General features: G+C 47.0%; 2 protein-coding genes across 2 annotated transcripts in view; one reads left to right on the forward strand and one right to left on the reverse strand.

Moving 5' to 3' along the window:
• Positions 1–15,223, forward strand: part of DNAJC7 (DnaJ heat shock protein family (Hsp40) member C7) — a 30,836-nt gene extending 15,613 nt beyond the window's left edge. The window contains exons 3-14 of the mRNA XM_079798268.1: positions 44–168; positions 797–910; positions 1,970–2,044; positions 5,675–5,793; positions 6,642–6,795; positions 7,428–7,592; positions 8,381–8,472; positions 11,565–11,638; positions 12,038–12,184; positions 12,418–12,570; positions 14,490–14,552; positions 14,981–15,223. Coding sequence (XP_079654394.1) covers positions 44–168; positions 797–910; positions 1,970–2,044; positions 5,675–5,793; positions 6,642–6,795; positions 7,428–7,592; positions 8,381–8,472; positions 11,565–11,638; positions 12,038–12,184; positions 12,418–12,570; positions 14,490–14,552; positions 14,981–15,018 — 1,319 coding nt within the window. The 3' untranslated portion in view covers positions 15,019–15,223. The remainder of the gene's footprint in view (positions 1–43; positions 169–796; positions 911–1,969; positions 2,045–5,674; positions 5,794–6,641; positions 6,796–7,427; positions 7,593–8,380; positions 8,473–11,564; positions 11,639–12,037; positions 12,185–12,417; positions 12,571–14,489; positions 14,553–14,980) is intronic.
• Positions 15,224–15,475: 252 nt separating this feature from the next.
• CNP (2'',3''-cyclic nucleotide 3'' phosphodiesterase) lies at positions 15,476–25,032 on the reverse strand. Its single transcript, XM_079796964.1, has 4 exons — positions 24,856–25,032; positions 22,794–23,460; positions 20,346–20,485; positions 15,476–18,029 (listed from the first exon to the last, which is right to left on the reverse strand). The coding sequence occupies exons 1-4, from the start codon at positions 24,856–24,858 to the stop codon at positions 17,580–17,582; spliced, it is 1,260 nt and encodes a 419-aa protein (XP_079653090.1). The 5' UTR covers positions 24,859–25,032; the 3' UTR covers positions 15,476–17,579.
• Between the last annotated feature and the right edge of the window lie 1,318 nt (positions 25,033–26,350).

Here is a 26,350-nt window from a genome sequence, read left to right on the forward strand (position 1 = left end):
TGACCCATTCTAAACCTTGTTTTACCTCCTCCTTTTCCTGTAGACATGTGTCCTAAAAATGCTAGCTATTACGGGAATCGAGCAGCCACCTTGATGATGCTTGGAAGGTTCCGGGATGCTCTTGGAGATGCACAGCAGTCAGTGAGGTTGGATGACAGTTTCGTCCGGGTATGTAACGGGCTCTTTGGGGAGGACTGAGTTGCTGCAGTTGACTTCTAGCCCAGGGGTTTTCAGTGTTAACACTACTGATATTTTGGGCAGGGTAATTCTTTGTTGTGGGGTTCTATCCTATGCATTGTAGGATGTTTAGCAGCATCCCTGGCCTTTAAGGTATCAGGAGCACCCCTTCCCTGCCCAGCTGTAACAATCAAACATGTCTCTGACATTGCTGAATGTCCCATGGAATGCAGAATCAGCCCTGGTTGAGAACCACTTCTCTAGCCATTTTCATCCCATCTTGGTTTTTTGTTTGTTTGTGGGTTTTTTAAAATATATATATTTTTTATTTTTTTTACAGAGAGGAAGGGAGAGGGATAGAGTTAGAAATATCAATGAGAGAGAGACATCGATCACCTGCCTCCTGTACACCCCCTACTGGGGATGTGCCCGCAACTGAGGTACATGCCCTTGACTGGAATTGAACCTGGGACCCTTCAGTCCACAGGCCAATGCTCTATCCACTGAGCCAAATCGGTTAGGGCCCATGTTGGTTTTGTGTGAGTGTTTGTTGCTGCTGTTGATTTCTGTCTGCTTGGCCACTCATGCTCCTTTTTATCCTTCTTTGTGTTTCTTCTAGGGACATCTACGAGAAGGCAAATGCCACCTATCTTTAGGGAATGCCATGGCAGCCTGTCGCAGTTTCCAGAGAGCCCTAGAATTGGATCACAAAAATGCTCAGGCACAACAGGAGGTATGGGTCTGATCCTGTCTGTATCAAAGAGGCAAGGAATAGTGACTTGAGAGTCAGAACTGACATCTGGTCTCACTTCTGCCATCAGCCACACCTGGGTGACTGTAGGCAAGTCTCATAGTCTCTCTGAGCCTCGGCTTAATCTGTCAAAGGAGTGTTTTGTTTTTGTTTTTTAATTTTATTGAATTTAGAGAGGAAGGGAGAGGGAGAGATAGAAACATCAGTGATGAGAGAGAATCATTGATCGACTGCCTCCTGCATGCCCCCTACTGGGATTGAACCTGTAATCTGGGCATGTGCCCTGACTCGGAATCGAACCAGGGACTTCTTGAGCCATACAGGCCTGGCTCAAAGGAGTTTTGAATATGATTTACAGCTTTAGAAATCTGCAAATTGGAGGGTTTCCAAGATTGCTAAGGGAATAGACAAATGCATCAAGGAACTGATTTGAGCAAGGCTAAAGAATTTAGTAAATTTAGCCCAGGCAGTGTGGCTTAGTGGTTGATAGTCGACCCATAAACCAAGAGGTTCGATTCCCGGTCAGGGCACAGACCTGGGTTTCAGGCTTAATCCATAGTAGAGGGCATGCAGGAGGCAGCCAATCTATGTTTCTCTCTCTCTCACTCCCTTCTTCTCTCTCTAAAATTAATTAAAACATATTTTTTTAAAAAGAATTTAGTAAATTCAAATCCTGATTAAATTGGTAGCAGCTGAAACATGTTTTATTTCCATCTCCATATATGCTCAGTTTACCCATGGATGTATTTTAGTGAGTATCTGCAAGTTTTTTGCTCAGTCCCTGACAATGCCTTGCCTTTATTTTGTATATGTCAAGGCATGATTTTTGTATTCCTGAGTTTCTAAGTTCAAATTGAGGGTAAGATTTGGGCCTTGGCCTTTCTGTTAAGGTGTTTGGCTGTATCTTCACCAACTTGATTTGTGAAAAGTCTATGGTTCTGATTTTCTTGAAATAACACATTCATTAGCCTTAATTGATTTTTGTGGTGGTTGAATCTACAACTTCATTAAAACTTTCCCTTATCTGATTTTCTGGTGTAGTTCAAGAATGCTAATGCAGTCATAGAATATGAGAAAATAGCAGAAACGGATTTTGAGAAGCGGGATTTTCGGAAGGTAAAGTACAACTATGAGGAAATCTTATGTATTCTTTCTCACAAAGTTGTGTGTGTGTGTGTGTGTGTGTGTGTGTGTGTGTGTGTGAGAGAGAGAGAGAGAGAGAGAGAGAGTGAGAGAGAGAGAGAGAGAGAAGCATAGTACAGAAGATCTAGAATAGTACATTTAATTTGACCTTTTCTTTCTTTTTTTAAGACATTTCTTTTAGAACAGTTGTAGGTTCACAGAATAATCAGGAAGAAGGTAGGTACAGAGATTTTTTATATGCTCCCTGCCCGTACACAGCATAGCCTCCCCCCTTGTCAGCATCCCTCACTGGAGGTACATTTGTTACAACCAGGTTTTTGGCAATTATGAATAAAGCTTCTATAAACATCCATGTGCAGATTTTTGTATGGACATTTTTTAACTCCTCTGGGTAAATGTTAAGAAGTGTAATTGCTGGATTATATAAAAATACATTTAGTTTTACAAGAAACTGCCAAAATGTCTTCCAAAGTGGCTATACCATTTTGCATTTCCACCAGCAATGAATGAGAGTTCCTATTGCTCCACATCATCACTAGCTTTTAAAATTATATTTTACTAAGGTACTTTTTTGTTAATTATATTTGGCTTTGTGATGATAAAAAGCAAAATGAATTTGTTACCCTATTTCCTGTTTTTTATATAAGATAGTGATCTAAAAATGTGCTTTTAGGGAAAAAAAGAGGAAAAGCCAGTTGGAATTAAATACTGGGTTTCAATAATCTATTTTTAAATGCATTTTTATTGATTTCAGAGAGAAAGGGACAGGGACAGAGAGATGGAAACGTCATGATGAGAGAGAATCATTTAATTGATCGGCCGCCTCCTGCACATCCCACACTGGGGATCGAGCCCACAACCTAGGCCTGTGCCGTGACTGGGAATCAAACTGTGACCTCCAGGTTCATAAGTTGATGCTCAACCACTGAGCCACGCCAGCCGGCGTCTATTTTTATTTTAATAATGAGAGCTAGTTTTAACTCCTGCGTTATGGGAGCTTGATGGAGCTAGAAATCAAAACTAGGAGAGGCCCCTTTTACATTTTGAATCGTGTATGTAACCTGACATCACTACCTTTTTGATGTTAGACCTTTCTACAAAAGCACACTACTGCCCTTATGGAGCTGTGTGATAGTTCATGGAAATTTAAATCCAAAGGGGTTGGCAAATCTGAAATATGGGAAAAGTATAAAAGCTCTAGGTATCTTTCTAGATGTTATAGTAGTTACGCCTCCTCTGTATAACTCCTAACTCCCTTCTTTAGATGGTACTCAGAAGTAGCTTTCACTAGAGTTTCAAAAGAGGAGATAAAGGGCTCCCAAAAAGGTTAAAAAACACTGATCAGGATTGAGTTTCAGGATCACTTAAAGGAAGTTTATGAGTACCATCCAAGGAACGGAGTTGTCGCTTTATATGTTGGAATTCGCTTGGTGCTTTCTGCAGTAGGTACTCAGTAAATGTTTGACAAAAGTGTACAGTTAAGAATTATTCAAAAAAATAAAAAAAATTATTCTTTTGGTTGTTGTTTTTATTATTATTACTTTAAATTTATTGGGGTGACCTTGGTCAACATGAACATACAAATTTCAGTTGAATAATTATTCCTAAGTCACACACTGTGAAGGTCTTTTATTTGGTAATACATATATCTGATTAGCTTATGGAGAGTCCCAGCATTAATTTATTTAGCATCCCTCTTCTATCCATTGGTTTTAATAATCACGGTGTCTTGGTAGTGTGATTTATACGTGCATTTTTAAAAATTTGTTTTTGTGTGTGTGTGTTTGGAAAGCAATTCTGCATCTTGTCATGTTTTCTGAGGTTTACATGGGCAAAAACTTTGTCTCAAAAGGCGGCCTTTGGGTTTCATTTCTCCCTTGCCCGCTCTGGAACCAGAATCCCCATTTTGTGACAGAACCCTCTGTTTGTGACATCCCAGCCCCCCGCCACTGTAGCTCATGGTGATGTCACAAATGAAGAATTATGATCTTGGCTGGGGGAACAGATGAAGTTAGAAGAAACAAAGATCTTCTTTGCTTGCAGCTGTCCCTAGTCATGGGGAGATGGGGGTGGGAAGTGAAGCACTGAGTCTCTGACACTCCCCATGATGACAGAACCATCTCCATATAGAACGTTGTGAAAGCAGCAGGGTGTGGCTGCTGAAATTTTGACTGACTGCTCTCCACCCCTACTCCCACCCCATTCTTTTCCCATTTAAAGAGGAAAAGTTAATACCATGACTTCCATGCATAATGCCTGAATTTTCATATTGTCCTTAGAACTTCCAGGACAGTAACCTGTGCCATTGAAGGAGAGGAATCTCTACCCCTGCTCTTTTAATACTGCAGAAAGTCTTCCCAGTGGAACAGCTCATGGTGTTTATCTACTTCCCCAGATTTTTAAATTTAATTTTCAAGTGGGTGGTTTTTGTGGTTTAAAAGCTAGAAAGTATAAATATATTCAGTGTTAAGTGTTGCCCCAACTTATCCTCCATCTGCCTCGATCTCACACCACAGTAACCTCTATTCTTGTTTGTTCTATTTCCTTCCATACATAAGCAAATACAAATACAGACTTTTAATTTCCTTTCTTTTTTTTTTTTTTTTGGTATAAAAGGTAATACGCTCTACATGGTTCTGTACCATTGACTAGACCTTCGAAGTCTTTCAATATTAATACATGGAGAACTTCGTTCTATTTTAGAGCCACGTCGTATTCCATTATATGAAGGTCTGCATTATCTAGTCTCTTGTTCGTGGAATTTGAGTTATTGCTGCTTCCGAGTTTTCAAACTTCATCTCTTCCTGATCCCTATGGCCAGATTATTAGAGGGAATGAGTAACCCTTAACTCTAGACTTCGCCTTTGGGTCACTGATTCTTGGAGAAGAATATGATTCAGCAAGGATCTCCCAGGAATAGCAGCTAAACCAAAAAATGAAAGCTCGGAGAACAAACTTCTAAAAAGAAAAAATAGAAATATATGGAGAACCTTTATGAAACTGAAAGAGGGAACTAACCCCAGCTGTATGCGAGTGTATGTGTTTGTGGTGGGGAGATAGTTGGCTTTTGGTTTGTATAACACCATGTTGAACATAGTAATCTGATATGGTTTATTTCTGACCATTTTAAATGAATTGTTTTATTGGCATATTTCTCTACTAAAATAAAAGTGGTGAGTTTTTTATCATAGTCATTGTGGATATGATTCACTGTGGAGGCAGCTTAGCATGGTGATTAAGGTTATAGGCTCTGGAGTCTTAGTGTTTAAGATCAAATCCTGTTTCTATTGGTCACCTTGAATAAGTTATTTAATCCCTGTGCTTTAGTATTTTCATCAGTAAAATAAAAGTAATAATATTACCTACTTTATGAAATTGTGTTATCATTAAATGAGTTAATATACAAAAGTACTGTTCAATATTTGCTGTCATTATCATCTGGATCAACTGCTTTCCTCATTTCAATGGTTTAATCAAATGAATTACGTATGTTCTTAAACTGATATTACTCTCCTTTGAATCTATTACCTGTGACAAAACTAAAATGAAGACGTTTCTGGAGTCCAGGGAGAAGAACCTTATTTGCTTTCTTCCTCCCTATAGGTGGTTTTCTGCATGGATCGTGCACTAGAATTTGCTCCTGCTTGCCATCGCTTCAAAATCCTCAAAGCAGAATGTTTAGCAATGCTGGGTCGTTATCCAGAAGCACAGTCTGTGGCTAGGTATGAATTCAGGCCAGTTCTGCATTGAAAAGTCAGATTCTACTGGATGGGTACTGTCTACAGCAGTAGCTACCATGTGTCCTGTAGGTAGGCCAGGGGGCTGACCAGACCTTCCTGGGACTTAAAACCAAATATTAGACTAACTTTGAAAACCCATAAGGAATATAGGAATATAGTAAGTACTTAAGCTGTATGTGAAAGAACAGGTGTGTGAATTTTAGTTTTTATTTGTATTTATTTCTTTAATGTTTGAATTGATTTTAGAGATAGGATGGGAGAGGGAGAGAAAGAAACATTGGTTGGCTGCCTCCTGCACACCCCTACTGGGGATTGAGCCCACAACCCGGGCATGTTCCCTGACCGGGAATCAAACCCGTGACCTCTTGGTGCATGGAACAACCTTCAACCAACTGAGCCACACCAGGCAGGGCATGGTTTTTATTTTTTAAATGTCCTTTTCTGTTTATTCCAGGGGTTTGCAAATTCTCTAAATAAATATTTCAAGCTTTGCAAGCTATGTGGTCTCTGTTGCAATTGTTCAGCTCTGCCTGTGTAGTGCAAAAGCAGCCATAGAGAGTAGATTAATGAATGATGTGGCTTGGTGTCAATCAAATTTTATATACAGAAACTGGTGACAGACAGGATTTGGTCCTGTGGGCTGTAGTTTGCTAACCCCTGTTTTAGTAAAGACTGTGAGACATGTATGTGGTTTGTTTGGGAAAAATTCTTGGGAATTTGGATACTTCCATGTTAGACACATGGTCAAGGGGAAAACCCCCACAAATAAAATAGTAATGGCGGGGAAATCCAAACCACAGCTAAATGTGCCCTCTTTCTTGCTACTGCAGTGACATTTTACGCATGGATTCCACCAATGCGGATGCTCTGTATGTCCGAGGTCTTTGCCTTTATTATGAAGATTGTATTGAGAAGGCGGTTCAATTTTTTGTACAGGCTCTCAGGATGGCTCCTGACCATGAGAAGGCCTGTGTTGCTTGCAGAGTAAGTTCTAGGCACCAGATCTATGTGGTAAAGAAAGCTTCCTTTTTGAGCCTTTAAGAGTTTGGAATGGAAGGTTTTAGAATTATAGGAATGCTTGTCAGAATGCTTGGTCCTTTTATTAGCAAGATTTCAGGAGAGCATTTGAGATCTTGCTCCCTGGCATATGTCATCAGGTTGACTCAGATATACTCTTATGAAAATTCTCTAAATTAAAAAAAAAAGGATTTCAGAACTATTTCAGTTTGCCTAAAGATACATGTGATCAGATAGGTTAATATTTAAGTGGTGGGGTTTTTTTTCTTCTCTCAGAGAAGAAAGGGTAGTAATGCTTATCCTGGGGAGTAGAGGTAAACCCTGGGAAACACAGTTCTCCTTGGTATTCTTTTATAAATCTAGATTTCTTCTGTCCACTCTGTAGGAAGCACAGTGAAGAACAAATAGCTCAGGAGGTGGGGTGGGATGGGGTGGGGTGGGGTGGGATGGGGTAGGGTGGGATGGGGTGGGATGGGATGGGATGGGGGGCTGTGTGATGCTGAACTGCTGGGACCAAGAAATTGAAAATAGGGTAGTCTCTGTGCAGGGGTCTGAGGCTTTCTGGAAGTGAACTGACCTGCCCTTGCTTTTCTCTATAGAATGCCAAAGCACTGAAAGCAAAGAAAGAAGATGGAAATAAAGCCTTTAAAGAAGGAAATTACAAGCTAGCATATGAACTGTACACAGAAGCCCTGGGGATAGACCCCAACAATATAAAAACAAATGCTAAACTCTACTGTAATCGGGGTACGGTTAATTCCAAGGTAAGCACTTGGTCTGGGTCTGGGGGCCTATGGAGATGTTTTTAAGGGACATGGAAGAGGTCTTGGGAAATGTGCCCACTGAGGGTAACCCAGAAGACAGGAGGAAAGGTTGTTTGGTTGGTGTCTCAGCTTAAGAACTTCCTTCTGAGAAGCAAGCTCTTATCTTTTCTGTGGAACTTGGGGGCACGTGAGGAACGATGTAAGATCCTTTTCTTCCAGAGAATGACAGGAGCTCTGGGACCGTTGTTGAAGCAAGTATTGTTGCTTCTTTTTGCCTAAGCAAGTGACTCTTTAGGAGTGATTTGCAGGAAATGAGAGTATGAGGCAGGCTTGGGTTTTTTCTTCAGCATAACTGATGGTCACCCTGCTCAGTGGAAAATAGAGTGCCCCTGTGGTCCTACACATCGTAGGAAACAAGAGTAGGCTCCTTTCAGAGTTCCAGTAGTTAAAAATCCCAGTAATCCTGATCCCTCTAGTTGGTCTCTAGAAAAATGGGGAGCAGGAACCACCCTTACTATTTGCACTATTGAGCACTAACCTGGAATAGTAGAGGTGGTTTTATCCTTGCAGATAAGTGTGCCTGGCTTCCGTTACTTAGAGAAGAAACCAATTTCAAATTTGGTGGCCTTAGCCCACTGAGATAGAGACTTTCCCAGTGACCAAGAACAAGTGTGACAGTTGGGGAGCGAGCATGACTGATCCTCTTAGAGTTTTGAAGCCGTGCTCTCAGCTTCTGGGCTCCCTCGATCACCACCATGTGAAGTATGACTGCTCTCTCTCTCCTGAAGCTTAGGAAACTAGATGATGCAATAGAAGACTGCACAAGTGCAGTGAAGCTCGATGACACTTACATAAAAGCCTACTTGAGAAGAGCTCAGTGGTGAGTGCCTCTGCTGGGTGGGGGGAAGAGGGAGTTGCTGCTGGCCTGCCAGGGGAATTGCATTGTGGATGATGAAGCAGACCCGGGGATGTTGTGAGGTCATTTGGTCCTTCCCCCTGCCTCTAGGTGGGATTGTTCCAGCCCTAAACTATGTTTATAGACCTCCAGCGGAGGAGATTGCACAAGCTCCCTCAGTCTCCCATGCCTGTGTCTTACGCCCCTCACGGTCAGTAAGTTTCCTCTGATGCCTGACCCAAATACCTTTGTTAAAGTTTAAATCCATTTTCTTTGGAGATTTTGTTTTGTGTTGTACACTTTTGCTCTAACTTGGCACAGTGCTTGGAACATAGTAAGTGCTCACTCAATAAATGTTGAATGAATGTATGGTGTTTGGAAGAAGAATAATCTTGGAGACAGTTGAGAGTCTTGCTTAGCCTATTTGTTTGGGTTAGGAAAGACAGTCTTAAAGTTAGAAGAGATTTAACCTAGCTCACCCTCCCAGCAGTATAAGGAACCCCCTTTGAAAATACCCATCTGACTAGCTGATTTCCGAGCCAGGATATGCCTGCCTTTAGTGCCCAGAGTATACTTGTTCATCTTAACTCTTGGACCTACCAGAGTCTTCTCCATGCAGGAATATTAGCAAGAGCTAGGAGAGACCCCTTTCAAAAATTAATCTTATTTCTTATTTCTTTTTTTTTTTTTAATCCTCACCTGAAGATATGTTTAGAGAGGGGGGAGAGATGTAACATCAATCAGTTACATCCCGTACATGCCCCAACTGGGGATCGAGCCCGCAACCTAGTTATGTGTCCTGACGGGAAATGGAATCCACAACCTTTTGGTGTACAGAATGATGCCCCAACCAACTGAGCCACTCAGCCAAGGCAGATCTATCTTTTTTCAGATTCTTTCCCAGACAAAGAACCTCCCATTTTTTACATTTCTAATGGAAGACCTAGTTGTATACCGATCTTCCATTGCCTGTTCAGTCCTCATTATGAAATGTCATTTCTAAAGAGTAGGTGCTGTACTGATGCCTGATGAGCCTATCATTCTTTAAGTCCCAGTCTCATCAGTGGTGCAGAAGGTGGCCTACCTCCCATTTAATTTTCCCAAATTATCCATATTTTTAAAAAATAGGAAAACTACGGTGCGTGGGGGGTGGGGGTGTTGTTTGTTTTGTGAATTTTGAAGTAGAGGACTAAGTCTATGAAACAGAAACAAATGCAAAATTATAGATTCTGTGAGACCAGCTGTCAGTTATCTCATCTTTACAAACCACTGACAGACAAATATGGAACCTTCGAAAGATAAAAGAGTACCCTTTGACCCAGCTAAAGACTTACTTTAACAGATGCAAAATGCTGTATACATGTTTACTACAGTTTTAACTAATAGCAAAAATGGAGAATCATCTTTATGTCTAGATACATGATACTGTAATGGCGAGAGAACAGACAGTCTTGATTTGTTAGGAGGAGGATGAATGGAGGTTATTTTTTTCATATGGTACAATAAACAAAAATCAGGAGTTGCTTTGATCAGAGACATATCATCTTTGTGGTAGAAATAAAACTGTCCTCTGAGTGGCTCTGCTTTTGAGATCCCACCACAGGGGGCAGCAGAACTGTTTGGCACAGTTGGCTGAGAATTTGGCCCCAGTCCCCACAAGAAGAATTGGAGATTAGCTCAGACCAGGGGCCTGATTATTGTCCCAGACTGCCTCAGTTTGTCCCTAAAGTTGGGGAGATGTCAGATCTTTGCTATATCTCCCATCATGAGCTGGCATTTCCCATTTTTCCTAAGGCTTTGCTTACTTTTCTACTTCAACTTTAGAAAAACTTTTAAATGTAAGAATGTCCTAGAATTTTTTTTATTAAGTGTTAGGTAAAATGTAAATCACTGTAAAACCAGCTTGTTGAGCATATCACATATGGATCTGGAAAGTTCATCAGGGTTGCTTGTCAGATCATTCTACACTCAGGGCTATCAGTTACCAATTTTTTTTCACTTCAGTTTATATTATACTTCATCCTGTAAATGGGTTCTCTGAGCTCCTAATAGCATTTGTGTTCGTAGGTCATGGTTTACCATTTTTTAAAGGCATAAATCAAGATGTTGACAGAAAGTCAGAGATGCCTCAGCTGTTGGGCTTCTCTTTGGCCAGCCACATAAGCAGCACTCCCTCTGCCTGGCCTGCAAGCCTGGTGGGCTCTGTGATGTTCGGGAAGATGGGCCTGTGTGGGAGCATTGGAGTAAATTGAATCTGTTGTGCAGCGGCCAGCTGTACCGCATAGTCACTTCCCACTCCTCAACCGACGGTGTCTGTCTCTACGACTCCTACCGCAGTCTGTATGATTGGTACCCAGTCTTGGTGCCAGAGATCTTAGGACACAGAAGAATGCCCCCTTTGCTTCTGTGGAAGAAACACTTAAAAGGTCTGGCAGTCGGCCTATCAAAAGCTAGATTCCTCCTATCTTGGGCCAGGGCCCCTCCTTTCTTCTGCAGCTATCCAAATGGAAGCAAGCCTAAGTTTAGAGTGTCCTTTTCTGTCTCGCCTACATCTATCAGGTTGATTGGTCTTAATGGAAGCATTTGCCAGTGGCCACCACCTTGACCTTGATCCTTCTAGTGGCTCACTAATCCCACTTCCACTCTGGATTGAAGCTGGCCCTGCATGTTTATGGCACTCTAGGTTTCAAAGCTCTTCCATATCCATGTATCTCACTTGATAATTTTTCTCGTGTTTTAATCTCAAGTAATCAAATGGCTGCTTTCACACTGCCTTTCCTAAGGCAGGCCAGATGCCTCTTGGTGGCTCTGTGAAACCAAAAGGAAGTTTCTCTTGGTTGCTTTCTGCTCAGAGCAGACTATCACTTTGCGGGTTGGGTGCTAGTGGCATGAGACTTCTCTATTTTTCTCAAGGAAGTATGGTAGTTAATTTTTCTTGCTAGGTTAAGGACTCCTGTTTCATGAAGCATCTCAACCAAAAGTCTGTGTCTCATGCTTGAGCCATGCCTCTTCCTCTAGAGTGATACTGAAGGCCATTGCCGTTTATGTCACTCTGCTGCCCTGTATTTCCTTCTCAGTTACATGGACACAGAACAGTATGAAGAAGCAGTGCGGGACTATGAAAAAGTGTATCAGACGGAGAAAACAAAAGGTAAAGGTATTTGGGAGCATGCTTCTCAGGAAACGGTGTGGCCTTACTTGTAGGCCCTAAAAACTGGACACGGGTAATTTGATTCAGGGATCATGGTTGTAGCTGGAGCTTATTCGATCACAGCCAGGAAGAAGTGAACAGAAATCCTGAGTGCAGAACGAGGCATCTATTTTTCTGGTCCCAAATCTTGCCTGTTAATTTCACAACCTTTTCTATGTGATGAGACTGATGTGAGAAACTCTTAAGTATGAGTAGATTTTTTTAAATCTCTAGGCGGGAAACACACCATAAAAGCCCCCGGTATAGTTAACAAGGCTACTGACTCCAAGACATCTGGGCTGGGACCTGGTAAGGGAAGCCAGATCAGATTTGTCCTTGATGCTAGATGTCTCCCTTTAGAACACAAACAACTCCTTAAAAATGCACAGATGGAACTAAAGAAGAGTAAGAGGAAAGATTACTACAAGATTCTGGGAGTGGACAAGAATGCCTCTGAGGATGAGATCAAGAAAGCTTACCGGAAACGGGCCTTGATGCACCATCCAGGTAGAGCGGTGGGGCGTGGACTCCGTGGGAAGAGCAAGCCAGGCTGGCCCACTGCCAAGCTCAGTCCAGAATGAAAGCCTCAGAGAGGCTCTTCACTGGGAAGAAGGTGTTGCTAAGCTCAGTACCTCCAAATTTTGGGAAGTACCGAATTCTTAAGTCAGACATCAACTGGTCTTTCTCTTAAACTTATTTCTTGAGACTCTGAGACAAGTTCCCTGTATTCCCCCCTTTAGATCGGCACAGTGGAGCCAGTGCCGAAGTTCAGAAGGAGGAGGAGAAAAAGTTCAAGGAAGTTGGAGAAGCTTTTACCATCCTCTCTGATCCCAAGAAAAAGACTCGCTATGACAGTGGACAGGACCTGGATGAGGAGGGCATGAATATGGGTGGTGAGTGGTTTGGGCAGCCTGGGATGCATCTGATAGCTGTAGAATTGTAGAATTTTTTGAAGACACTCCAGAGGGAGAGTCTGTGTAATCAGCCAGTGGCGTGCAGTGATTCGTAAAGCATACCCTTGATCTAGACCTGTGGCATGTGAGGCACCATCTGGGGTGCTGGAAATAATAATCAAACAGGTTCCCTGACCTCCGGGAACCCCGTCTAGAGGTTTGCAAACTTCTGCCTGCAGACCAAATCTGACCCCTGATCTAATAGACAAGGAATCGAGTGAGTGCAATTAAGTGTAGCAGGTGCCCAGGGGGCACTAGGGAGTAAGTTTAGCAAGGGAAGGAAGGCATGAAAATCAGAAAAGTAAACCACCCTTGGGAATTCCAAGGGGCTCTGTAGGATAGAGGTTGCTCAAGGTGGGCAATGTGGAGAGACGAGACCAGAAAGTAGCTGGAGCAGACCTCAGAAGGCCTTAGGGGCTGGAGTAAGGATTATGGGCTTTTCCTATTGCTGGAATTTCTTTTTTCCCTACTGCAAAGTGTATTCTGATATTTATTTGCATCATACATTCCTGTAAGCACTCACAGATTTTAATTTCCCCCAAAAGACTTAGAATGAAGTAAGGCACAGCTATCAACATCATTGCTCACTTTGAGCTCAGTCAGAGATAAGAGAGGCCTTGAACTATGCCCACTTCTCAGACCACTGTCTCTAATGCCAACCCCTTTTCCTTCACTAAGAAAAACTGTTGGAATTTAAAATAAGATTGATACTGATATATAGATAACCCTGACCTCTCCAGTTCAGTGAGAGAGAAACCTAGGTTTACCGGTAATGTAGCTATAATCCATCAAGAGCTATTTAAAAAGAGTTTTAAGTAGGGAAGTTATGGACCAGATTTAGGCTCTGGAAATACATTTGTGATGGCAGCAAAGAGAGATGGTTTGAAGGAAGAGAATAGCAAGGGAGGGAAGACAATAGATGGAAAGGACTGGCAGGCAGAGTTGGGAGATGGTGGGCTAGGCAGGAGTTGGTTGCTGAATGTTGGGAGAGGGAAAGGACGAAGTTGAGAGTGGCTCTGGCATGGCAGACTCAATGGGGCCATTCACTGAGCGAGGGGACCCAGGAAGATGAACAGATGTGCTGGCAAAGAATTCACTTTTGGACACAGTGTGCTGGTGGGATTCAGTGGTGGAGATAAATCTTTCTGTGCAACTTAGGTCAGGCAGTGGTTAGGGGCATCAGACCTGCTGTGGCCTCACGACAAGGGCACAGTGCTGGAGTCAGACAGAAGTTGGAATTATCCGTTATTTTGCTTTTACTGTCCACATGATCTTGGGCAAATTACTTGAGCTCCCTACTTATGTTTCATTGAATATAAATTGGTAATGGTACTTAATCCTGACAAACTGTTATTAGGATTAAATGATATATATGCCGAGTACCCGGCGCCATAATTGGCACCTAATTGGTGTTTTAATAAACCACAAGTTTTCTGGAATACAGTTTATACAGCATAGAATCAAACAGATACAATAAATTATAGGTCTTATATTTATTCTTGGTAGTATGGGATAAATTTTAGCCTTTTCAATAGCAGCCCCAAGCATTATAGGGAGATGGTGTGGGGAAAGTCTTTGACATTCCCAGTTGTGGAGAAGAGAGGGTTGAGGCAAAGAACGCTCTCCTTTGGGGCTGCACTTGGGAACAGGGGGGAACATAGCCCAGGAGTGGGGTCAAGTGGTAAGATTTGCATAGGGTGGGGCAGATTTCCTTACCTCTAGTCTGAAGTTTGGGGAACTGAGGGAAGTGATACTATCTGGGAAAGCTTTGGAGACCCATTGTCATGATAAATTCCACTTCAAACACTTCTATTTTTTTCACCTTTTTGTTCCTTCCCTCTTTCTCACCTTGCCCACAGATTTTGATGCAAACAATATCTTCAAGGCATTCTTCGGAGGGCCTGGGGGCTTCAGCTTTGAAGGTGGGTATGCCTGCTGTTCTTGGGAGGCCCCAGTTAGGCAGCTCTTTGATGGGGGGAGGGGGGGGCTCATGAGTGGAGGCAGCTGAATTCTCATCTAGTAGGGCCTCTGTCCCCTCCGGTGTGGCTGAGGATAGCAGAAGGGAGCTTTCTGGGCACACCTTGCCTTATTGCCACACCTCCACAGGTTCCGGGAAGCCTTGCTAAGCTACCTAGTACCAGGGCTTTTCTGCAAGAGGGGAGGTGTTAGAAGCTACACACACTCACAGCATGCTTATGTGCTCCCTTACACCCAGGGCCCAGGCTGTTTGATACTGTTAGAGCTTTTTCTCTGGCTTTGAAGCAGCCCTTGGAGACTTCTCCATCATCAGAGCAAAGTGGTATTTCCTAGAAAATCCAGAGTCAACTAACGAGCCCTTCTTTCCTTACAGCATCTGGTCCCGGGAATTTCTTTTTTCAATTTGGCTAATGAAAGGAAACCATCCAGAACCCAGAAAATGCCGACTTGCTCAGTTTAACCTTGAATGTGGACACAATTCACCTCCTCCCTTCATCATGTCTCCATGTACTTAGAGCAGTTTCGTTTTCTCAGTTGGATGCCCTGTGTCTGTGAGTGGGATGAAGGAAAGGGAGCCAGCGCCGAAGACTGCGGGGAGGGGAGGGAGGCGGGGGGTGGACAGGGAGGCAGCTTGTGAATTTTTGTTTTACTGTTTAACTTTATTAAAAAAAAGAGAGAGAATAAAATGTTTTGATCCTTTCTGGCACTTTGCTCTGCCAGCTGCTTTGTCGGGGCCAGAGCTGAGCCCCCAGCCCGGACCTAATGCTGACGTGGTCTTCAGGCTCGCAAGCTGCCCCACGGGTGTGTGGGCATCCAGAGCCTGGTGGCAGGCGGGTGCTGGCTGCCTCTCCCAAACCTGTTGAGCATGGAAGTGCTGCGCAGGTGCTGGGTATGCTGCGGGGCCCAGTCTGTTGTCAGGCATGGGAACTGAGCTCAGAAAACATGCTTATTGTATGGTGGAGGCCACCAGAAATCACTAGAAGCTGTGTTTGTCCAAAGCTCACATAGAGCATGGGTGGATGTGTGTCAGGCCAGGCTAACCTAGACAGAGGTTTACATAGACTCTCACAGTTCCTCTTGCAGGTTTGAGGGAGATGGAGACGTGGTAAAACCCTGCCTCCTAGGCCCAGGGGTATAGTTGCTGACATTCACCCACACAGTTGGAAACATCATTCTTAGCAAATGCCCTCACTTCTCCACTGGTTCCCTTTCTGCATGGGCAGCAAGCTGGAGAAGGAATCTGTGGTGCATGTCATGCTGGTCGGGTCAGGCTTAGTGTTTGTGGTGAGGAATCTTGTTGGGATTTCCTGGCAGACACTAGGGACTTCGTCTGAAACGGGGTTTTGGTGCTTTGGTGGTAGAGATGGTGGAGCAGACCTTGGACCAGACAGATAACATGATTTCTCTTTTCGGAGCCCCTGCCTTATTCTTTTCCAGTCCTCCCCCTTTGGTGCCAAGGCCATGGTGAGGAGATGACTGATTTAGGCCTAGGAAGTTCCCGGTGTAGCTGTCCAGGCCGTTGTTGGCTGGAAGAGATTGGAGGTCAGGCCCTCCCTTGTGTGTGAAGCACCACTGACCTGGGGAAATCCATACTAGGAGTTTGGGTCTTGCTCCTCTGAGAAGTCTTTTGTGTGTTTTGTTGTTTGGGTTTTTTTTCTTTTTCTGAGAAGTCTTTCTGATTGGACTGGACTGGGCACACCTGTGGGCCTGTTTTAGTAGTTAATAGGGGACGAGGCTCTGTGCTCTGTATCCCTCATACCCAGCCAACCCCCACTTTCTGTGTGTGTCTAAGACCAGCCTCTCTCCTTTCTGTCTCCTCATGAAAGCCAACACTGTTCAGCTGCCCAGCCTCGTCACAGCTGTGGCCAGCCAGCAGTGGGGAGACAGGACCGATGGCCCCAAGCTGTGGAACAAAGACACACCCAGCCCTCGCCCCAGGGAAGAGAAGCTGGGCACAGAAGGGTGAGAGAGACTGCACACAGCTAGGATTAACACGATTTATTTCATTATCAGTATTACAAGTTACTGAGGTTGGGCAAAGCCAGGATGGGTAACTCAAATCCCGAGCACTTCTGTCAAGTGACAACCTAATTAGCAAGGCTCTGTTACTGAGCAGAGGGTAGTGGAGGGCACCCCAGGAACCATAGCCCATATGGCAGTGTTAAAACCTCCTTCCCAATAGCACTGGGTGGGGCTTAGCCCTTACCAGCCAGGAGTCCACTCCACTGGCTCTTAGTACCCACCAGCCCCCTTTAGAGGAGGCACAGAGGCCTCCAGAGGCACCAAGGAGGCGAGATGGGCTGGGCAGACTGCAAGACTGGAGCTTCCCCACCACGCACTGTCTCTGGCCTCGGTCTCGGTCTCCCATCACATAGCAGGGCCACACCGCTAGGAAGGGTGGCCACCCCATCCCCTTCCTGGGGTGAGGCCAGCAGCCATCTTCTCTCCTTTACTGATCTGTTTTCTTTCCTAGCTATCCAACTGTTACCTAGTTACGGTGTGAGGAAGGAAGGGACAGGCACTTAAAAGGTTAACCCCTTTTCTACCCTGATGGGCAGCCTCAGTCTTCCTGAGGCTACACCGATTAAGAAATAGGATCAAAGCCCAGGGGTCCTCCCCTCTCACTCCCACCACCAGTGTCCCACGGCTGAAGGGACGTGGAGCCCTGAGGTCTCCCACTAGTCAGCTCTGGACAGGGCTCATGGTTGTGGCTGTAGCTCCAGGCCCCGCTCAGCCCAGCCTTATCAACTCTGGTCCAGATTCCTGAATGGTACCTGCCCCCTCCCCTTTCTGTTGAGAGCTTGAATTAGACAGGAAGAGGGTAGGCAGAAAAAGAGGGGCAGTTATTTTACAAGCTTTGAAAAGTTACAAGATTAACTGAATAAAAAAATCTTAAAGATCAAGCAGAGGGCATGCTTCCTTCTGCACCCCCTTCCCTTCTAAAGAGGGGCACCGAGGGGTGGTGAGAACACTCAGTTGATGGTGCAGGACTGAAAGGCACCCCCCTTGCGACTGCCCTGTGTGGGCACAGGTTTGCCCTTCCCATAGTAGCCCGTGAAGATGGCCCTGACCTTCAGATTCTTAGTCAGGTTCAGCATCCAGCGCCCATTGCCCAAGGAGAAGAGCTTGCCCCGGGGTGTCTCACCCACCTCCTCTCCTCGGCTGCCCCCCTTCTCCTGCCGTACAATCTCCAGGAGGTCAATGCCAGTCTGCACGGCCTCCACGTTATCCGCGCAGCCTAGGGTGATGTGAGCACGGCTCCCCAGGGGCAGGCTGTCAGAGGGAGACAGCTTGTCCACATCATTTGGCCACAGTGGCAGCTCCTGCTCGCTCAGCTCCACCCGGGCTCCCGTTGTCTTGGGCGTCACAAAGAGGGCAGAGATGGTCAGCGTGAAGGCCTTGGAGTAAGACTTCTTCACCACCTGCAGAGAGTGAGAATGAGGACCAAGCTACAGGTGGTGGCCTCCAGAGAGGACAGCTGTGAAGCATGGGTCGACAGGTGAGCGCAACTGAGCAGAGCCCTTTGGTAAAAGGCATATCATCCATAAATATCACTAACAGCCTGTGTGGTGTTGAGGTCTTTTTCCACTGACTTGAGGCTAATGTGAAAAAAACAAGGTCACCCTGGCCGGTTTGGCTCTGTGGATAGAGCGTCGGCCTGAGGACTGAAAGGTCCCAGGTTTGATTCCAGTCAAGGGCACATGCCCAGGTTGCCAGCTTGATCCCCAGTAGGGGATGTGAAGGAGGCAGCCAATCAATGATTCTCTATCATCATTGATGTTTCTATCCTCTCTCTCCCTCTCCCCTCCTCTTTGAAATCAATAAAAATATATTTAAAAACAAACAAACAAAACCAAGGTGCCGCCGAAACCAGTTTGGCTCAGTGGATAGAGCGTCGGCCTGCGGACTCAAGGGTCCCAGGTTCGATTCCGGTCAAGGGCATGTACCTTGGTTGCGGGCACATCCCCAGTAGGGGTGTGCAAGAGGCAGCTCATCGATGTTTCTCTCTCATCGATGTTTCTAACTCTCTATCCCTCTCTCTTCCTCTCTGTAAAAAATCAATAAAATATATTTCAAACAAACAAAAAACAACACAAGATGCCAGAGAGGCAGGGGTTAAAAGCCAGACTTCCTGTGTTCAGAATCTAGTCCCTCCCTCCCCCCTTACTAGCTGCAGGGCTTTGAGCAAGCTCTTGAACCTCTCCCCATTGGCTTATTCATCTGTAAAATGGAATAGAACCCATCTCCATGTGAGGATTAAAGGAGTGACTGGGTAAAGAACTTAGAACAGTATGGGGCCTGGTCAGTGTGGTTCAGTGGTTGAGCATTGACCTGTGAACCAGGAAGTTGTGGTTTGAATCTCGGTCAGGTCACATGCCCAAGTTGCAGGCTTTATTCCCAGTGTGGGATGTGCAGGAGGCAGCCAACCAATGATTCTCTCATCATTGATGTTTCTATCTCTCCCTCTCCCTCTCTGAAATCAATAAAAATATATTTTAAAAAAGAACAATGTCAGGCACATAGTGCTACTGTCATGAGTACTGGGCTTCCCCTGGTCATAGCTACCCTGATAACCAGGCCATAACCTGGAGGGCAGGACGAGGTGAGAAATAAATGCCTTGAGCAAAATCTTGCTTTACATCTGATTGCACATCTGGTTATATCTGTTTCTCTGAGAAAGCCCATCTGACCATAAAAGCTGCTCTATTTTTGCTCCCAGTCCTTTGTCCCAATGGTGTCTAGCACATAAAAGATGCTTAACACATATTGTTAAATGAATTAATGGTTAGAGATGGTAGTAAAAATGTTATACACTTATTTTTTTTTTAATTTTTATTGATTTCAGAGAAGAAGGGAGAGGGAAAGATACAAATATCAATGATGAGAATCATTGATCAGCTGCCTCCTGCCAGCCCCCTACTGGAGATCAAGCCCGCAACGCAGGCGTGTGCCCTGGACTGGAATCGAACCTGAGACCCTTCAGTCAGCAGGCCGATGCTCTATCCACTGAGCCAAACCAGCTAGGGCAATATACACTTATTCTTGAAGCTAGGCTAGGTGCTGGGAAGAGAGGTGAACCCGAATAAAAAATGTTCGCTCTCAGGGAGCTTCCATTTCAGTGGGAGACCAATGACCACACAAGTAAATTGGCTACATTAACCTAGGCAGAGAAGTGGGGGGAGATGGTGGAGGGTCAGGGAAGGCCTTGCTGAGGTGACCTGAAGGAGGCTAGAGACAGCCATGTATATCCCGGCAACATCACCATGTCACTGTGGGTGAGGATACCAGTTGTGAGGTGAGGAAGGAACGGGTACCCCCAAGCCAATAAACCTCACTATTCCAGGACACTTGTTACTTGGGGGCAAGGCCAGGCCTCAGACCTGAGGACAGAAACCTCTGAGCACCAGGCTCCCTCAGCACAAGGGACTCCTAGTCTTTGAGACTGAATGGAGGCTTACAGAGGCCAGAGCAGGAGTCTGCTCCCAACCAGCATCCTCCATTAATCTACAGGAGAACCAGCACTGGTGGGCAGGCCTAGGACAAATGCGCAGGCTGGCAGCACTGCCAGGCGGGCCCCAGAAAGAGTGCCAGAGGTCTGTGCAGTAAGCCATTCAGAGGGGGTGAGCTGGGCATTCATTTTTCTTGAGCTGCCATCTTGTTTTTCTGCCTTAAGCCAGTACCACCTCCAGAACCCTGCCCCCTCCCCACTTCCACCCGTGTCCCTTTGGAGCACTCACATCCTGCTGGGCGTACTCCTCAGCCCCGGCAGCCTTCCCGTAGTCACAGAACTTGGTTGTGCAGTGCAGCACGCCTGGGGGTCTCTTCCCAAAGTAGGTGACCAGGTCAACCTTCTCCCTGTGCTCATCCCCAGAGGCAACTGCAGGGAGAGAGTAGAGTGAGTCAGGGCAGGAGGGAGGAGCATTCCAACATCTATCACCAAGACCATCGAGGCCCAGAGTTAAACAAACCTTACGCATAAATTCTTGAGCCCTGGCCAGGTAGCTTAATTGGTTAGTGTCATCCCATTATGCCAAAGTTGCAGGTTTGATCCCGTCAAGAATCAACCAATGAATGCATAAATAAGTGGAACACCAAACCTCTCTTTTCCCCCTTCCCCTCTGAAATCAAATAAAAATTTTTAAAAAGCATAAATTCTTGAGCACTCCACTGTAAATCATTTATTCATTAGTTGGTCAAACTAATAGCAACTCCAGAGCTTAAAAAGGGTGCATAAGCCATGGCCACTGTTGTTCAATGGTTAGAGCGTTAGCCCACACATCAAAGGGTCACAGGTTTGATTCCTGGTCAAGGGCATGTACCTGAGTTGCAGGTTCAATCCCCGACCAAGGGCGTGTGCAGAAGGCAACCAATCGATGTGTCTCTCTCACATCGATGTTTCTCTCCCCATACCTTCCTCCCTTGCACTCTAAAAAAATTAATGGGAAAAATATCCTCAGGTGAGGATTAACACACACAAAAAAAGGTGCTAAATTCCCTATGTTCTGTAGATTTTTACATCTCATCCCCAGACTTGAACACTAAGGCACTTGTAACCCAGACATAGGCAGCATAAGCCATTCACCAGCATCACGTCTACAATGGGAATCCACAAGTCATGAAAAGTGGGGTAAAAGGAGAAAAAGATGGTTGGGAACTATGTGATACAATGGAAGGGGCGGGAAAGAGCATAATTAACATCCTAGCCCACTTATAAGCCATTTGGCCCTTATCTGTCATTGAAGTACAACAATTAGGATAAGTCTTAACAGCACCCTAGTTCACTCAGTGGGATAGTTACCTGGTCACCATACTAGGTTTTGTCTCTTGCAGGCTTGTTTGATGGGTGAGAGCCTATACAGGTCTGAGATGTAGTGGGCCTTGGGATGTAATGGGATGGTATCATGTGGCTGGTAGACAAGACAAGGTTTGGAAGTACCTGTGATTTCAATGTCCAGACTCCAAGCCTTGTGGCTAGCTTCAAAGTCACTAGGGTTTTCCCTGTTTATTCCCAGAATCAAGTACCTGCAAGGACATCACTCACTCTCCCTGGGGGAGGCCTCTACTCGGAGAGCAGGCCTTATTCTTGACCCAGTACATTTCTCCTGCAGTATCCCAGCAGAAAAGGATTCGTTTATAATGGCAAAAAGCAGCTTCAAGAGGCAGTGACTCTAGGGCAGAGCCACCAGCTCTAACCAGGAGCCCTGCCTCTGGGGTGCTTTTCTCTCGAGCTATTCACAGGTGCAGGACTCACACCTGGCCAGTCACTGCATTCCCTGGTTTCCCAGCATTCAAGCTTTAGGAGCCGAGCAAAGAGTTCTCCAAGAACATAAACAGGCACAAATTACCTGCCTCTGAGCAACACAAGTATGGGGTGTGGGAGGGGACATTTTAAGTATGAAAATAACCTAAAATTTGGGGGAACTAGAAATGGGTTAAATGAACAGATTAATGGGTGACATATACCCAATAGGCCACTGCAGGAGAATAAGGTCACCAGGACCCTTCCTTACCCAAATCTACTCCATCATTGGAGCAAATGGCCCTTACCACTAGAGAACCTTGGGGAGGCCCCTGCTGGATGGACACAGTCCAGGCTCTCACTATGGCTTTGGGCAAACCCCACATCCCTTCGGGGCCTCTTCCATCTGCAAAACAAGGGCATTTGGACTAGGTGGGAGACTATTCTTTGAAACGAGGGATGCCACAAAAGGTGCACTGTGTAACCCAAGGCCTGAGAACCATCATCCCCAGTGACGTCACCATAGTCCTAGTTATGTTTTTGCAGCATCGGATTTGTGGAACATTTCAGAAAAATGGTTCTGCTGCTAAAAATGAGTTTGAAAACATGGGACCAGATTCTCCTAAGGGCATATGAAATACTGACATTTTCTGTTAGGACAGTAATTTGTTTTCCCACCTCAAAGGGTCAGTGGTCTACATTCCCCTGGGAGAGGGGAACTGGGGAGAAGAAAGGGTGAAATGGAAGGGACACACCTCTCCATATCCCGCTATGCTCCCACTACCCAAGGCTACCCCTGCCTGGTACTAGGCGACCCTCCACCCGCTTCCCCACTGGCTCCCAGCGCTTTGAGGACACCATGGTCCTGTGCACGCAGCACCTTGTGCACAGCAAGGGGACTTAGGTACGAGGCTAACGGCCCCACCCTGCCCACCCCACCACCTACAGTGTTGCCGCTCCTTCTTGAAGGCCTTGTTGTTCCCCAGCTCATCCAGGAAGGCCTGGCCAGCTTTTCGGAGGGTCTCAGAGCTCTTCTTGGTCAGGAACCAGCCGAAGTAGAGTGGCAGGAAGTCCTTCTCCAGCACGGGCTTCAGCTTCTTCAGCTCGTCCACCGACAGCCCCCACTGGTTCTTCTCCTTGAGCTGGGCACAGTCCAGCCTCCACGCCGTCTTGGGCTCTACCAGTAGCACCTGGTACTGGTACTGGTCGGCCATTTCAAAGAGCTGCTCCAGCCGCTCCCGCTCATGGTTGGTGTCGTCCAGCACAAGGACCCGGACGTCCCGGCGGCAGCAGTCAGCCAGCTCCTTGTCCAGCCGCTTGTACTCCTCTGAGAAGCCTCCTCGAGCGGGGGTGATCTTGTAAGTGTCGGCAGACACCGTCTTGGTGCTGTCACGGTACCTGTCCGTGATGACCCGGGCCAGAGTGGACTTGCCACTCCCTGGCAGGCCACGCAGGATGAAGAGCGTCTTGCACTCTTGCAGCGTGCCCACCGTCTCCTCATCCTGCAGGAAGGGAAACTGCAGCTCAGGCTTGTCCTTGGCCCCTAAGGATGACATCTTGCGGAAGAAGATCTTGGGCAGGAATGTATGGCTCTTTCGAGAGAAGCCTCTATTCTGTGTGAGGAGGGAAGAGCAGAGGTCAGCCAGGGCTCTCGCAGCTCCCCGTTCCCTGGTCTCTGGCCTCCTAGCTGGAAACCCCTCCCTGCCTGGAGCTCTCCAGATGGAATTACAGGTGCCCTGGGTGTTGTGGGTGCCTCCCAAGCTGGGAAGCAGTGGACTTGCTCTTCTCTCTGCTGTACCGACTGCTTCTGGTTGTGGAGGATGAAGGGCAGGCTTGTCTGGGCTTTCCCAAACGCTCACTTTCCTCTATCGGAGCAACCCACTGCTGTCGCCTCTAAAGAAAAATGTGCGCCCTAGCTGGTTTGGCTCAGTGGATAGAGCGTCCGCCTGCAGACTGAAAGGTCCCGGGTTCGATTCCAGTCAAGGGCACATGCCTGGGTTGCCGGCTCGGTCCCTAATAGGGGGTGTGCAGGAAGCAGCCGATCAATGATTCTCTCTCATCATTGATGTTTCTCTCCCACTCTCCTTTCCTCTTCTGACAATAAAAATATATTAAAAAATGGGCTGCAAGCGCCTGCAGGGAGGGCCTGAGGCTGTGCTTCCAGGGACCCCTGACTTGGGTATTCTCCGCACCTGCCTCTTTGGAGGTAGGAGTCTTACGTCTGGGCACAGCCACGGCTGCCCTGGCTCTGAGTGTGCTGAGGAGAGTGGGTGGAGAAGGGTTACCCAAAGACTGCCTCCCCTCCCCCAACAATGGCAGCAGCAGATAATACTCTCTTGTCTGGGATGGGGGGGGACAATGGTCCCACAGAAGGGCTGGTGGGGGGCAGGGCAGGAGAGCACTGGACAAAGGGCCTCATTCACCACGCGTGCCACCTCCTCCTCCGCGCGCGGCCCCCCTCAAAGTCCTGGTCTTTGTGCCTGCACCAGGGCTGGGCAGCACCGGCACCTGCGTCCGGGGTCCAGCTCCCCCACTTGGCTGTGTGTCACAGCACCTCTCTGGGCCACTGGTTCTCCCGCCAGCTAACAGCCACAGTGACAACAGCGCTCACTGTGAGCTCTTCTCTACACCGGCTCCACCTCCCGTCGGCACCCACAGAACTGAGCTGGCACCCGGGGTTCCGAGACAAGGCCCGGGGCAGGGGAAGGCGAGGAACGCCCGCCCCGCGCGGGAGCCACGCGCCATCTGGACCGCAGCTCCCGAGTCCCTTCCTCTTCCAGCGGCCGCCCCCCCCCCCGCCCCCAGCCCCGTCCCACTCTCCTCGCCTCCCCCCTACCTCAGGATTGCACCGGCCGCCCCAAAAGCCTCAACTCAAGTCCGGGACCTCAGGGCCTTATTTGCATATGGTACTTCCTCCCGAAAATCCCCCACTGCTCCCGTTTTCCGTTAAGGCGCGGCTCCGTGCCCGGTGCCCGCCTCCCGCCTCCCGGCTCCCCGCGCCGGCTCACCATGATGGGGAGGGGACGCCGCCGTCGCCGTCTTCGCAGGCACTAGCTCCCCGGGGCCGCCCGCCTGCGCGGAGGGACACGGAGTCTAGCGAGCGCGCGACCCCGCGCCGGACCGCCTTACATAGCCGGGGGGCGGAGCGCTTTCGGGCGGAGCCGGGAAAGGGGGCCGGGACGCGCCTTCGGTTCCGCGCAGGCGCAGCAAATCGAAACTCGAAACTGACCAGCCCGTGGGCGGGGGGTGGAGAGCAGGAGGAGGCACTCCCGGGTGGGGCAGCCTGCGGGAGCGCACACCTGCGGCGCACCTGTGGCCCGCAGACAGCAGCAGCAAGAAGTGTTGGGCAGAGGTTTGTCCAGCCTTTTTCATTCATTCATTCATTCATTCATTCATTCATTCACCTTTTATGGCCTCTTTTTTCTTGTAGGTGTTAATAATGAAGTCTTTAAAGAGGAAAGCAGTCACCCTTTCCCAGTCCCGCGCCAAGATAAGGATGAGGGGAGGGAAGCAGGGTCTTGCAAGTGCCAGGTGGGATCCCGTCTTTATGTAAAAGGTTGATATTTTATTCATCATGGGTCGTTGCATTATTTTTTTTTTTTTACAACATTGCATTAAAATACTGTTTATCTCGCTTACTGAGTTTTGGGCACCCCGTGAAATGTTGCAGCTGAAATGCCTCCCTTGCTTCACCCTAGGCCAGGCCCTGTCCCAGTCTAAATTCAGCCCAGCCCTGCGGGGAGTTGTTGGAGACAGAACCAGGATGGCAGTAGCCAGAGGGACAGATGGATAACTGTAGTGAAATTGTAACTCATCCTCTGAGGCACCTGCTCAGCCCCCACTTCCTCTGTGAAGATACTGAAAGCTTGGGTAGATTTTGGAGAGCTTCCTGTGTACCATGTGCTGGGGGAACCCCTGAGGCAGGTACCCGTTCCACAGAGGAGGAAACAAAGGTACTTCTTCGCACCTTTCTCTTTTTTTCTGTAAGGTCTTTGGACAGGGCCTGGTGGAGAGGCCCACGCTTCACACCTTGATCACACTGTGGCTCAGGTCTGACTTACTTACTGCCAGCAGAGTTCGCACAGGGGGACCAGCCCTGGCTCCTGCTCCTAGAACAGGTTACTTCCTGTTCGTGGGTAGGAACTGTTTTTCCTCCTCTAGGCTCCTGGAGCACAGTGCCCCTATCAGTACCAGCGTTCATTTCATTCTGCTTTCAGGGCTTAGGGGTTTACAAGAAGGTCTCCCTCACTGAGCGATGGTTGAGGCTGTCCCATCATCGTTTCTTCCAGAGAGCCTCCCACTGTGTGCTGCACAAAGTAGGTACTCAGCAGCCAATGAGCCAATGGACAGCAGCTGGGCAGACATGCCTCTACGCCCAGGCGTTTCTCTTCCCTCCCCCCTTTAAGCTGTCCTGATTCATACAGCTCACCTGTTTCTTCACCCTGCTGACACTCTTTCTTCGCACCTTTCTCTTTCTCCCATAAGGTCTTGGGACAGGGTCTG

This window comes from Cnephaeus nilssonii, assembly GCF_951640355.1.
Source record: "Cnephaeus nilssonii genome assembly, chromosome: 19".
Lineage (NCBI taxonomy): Eukaryota > Metazoa > Chordata > Mammalia > Chiroptera > Vespertilionidae > Cnephaeus > Cnephaeus nilssonii.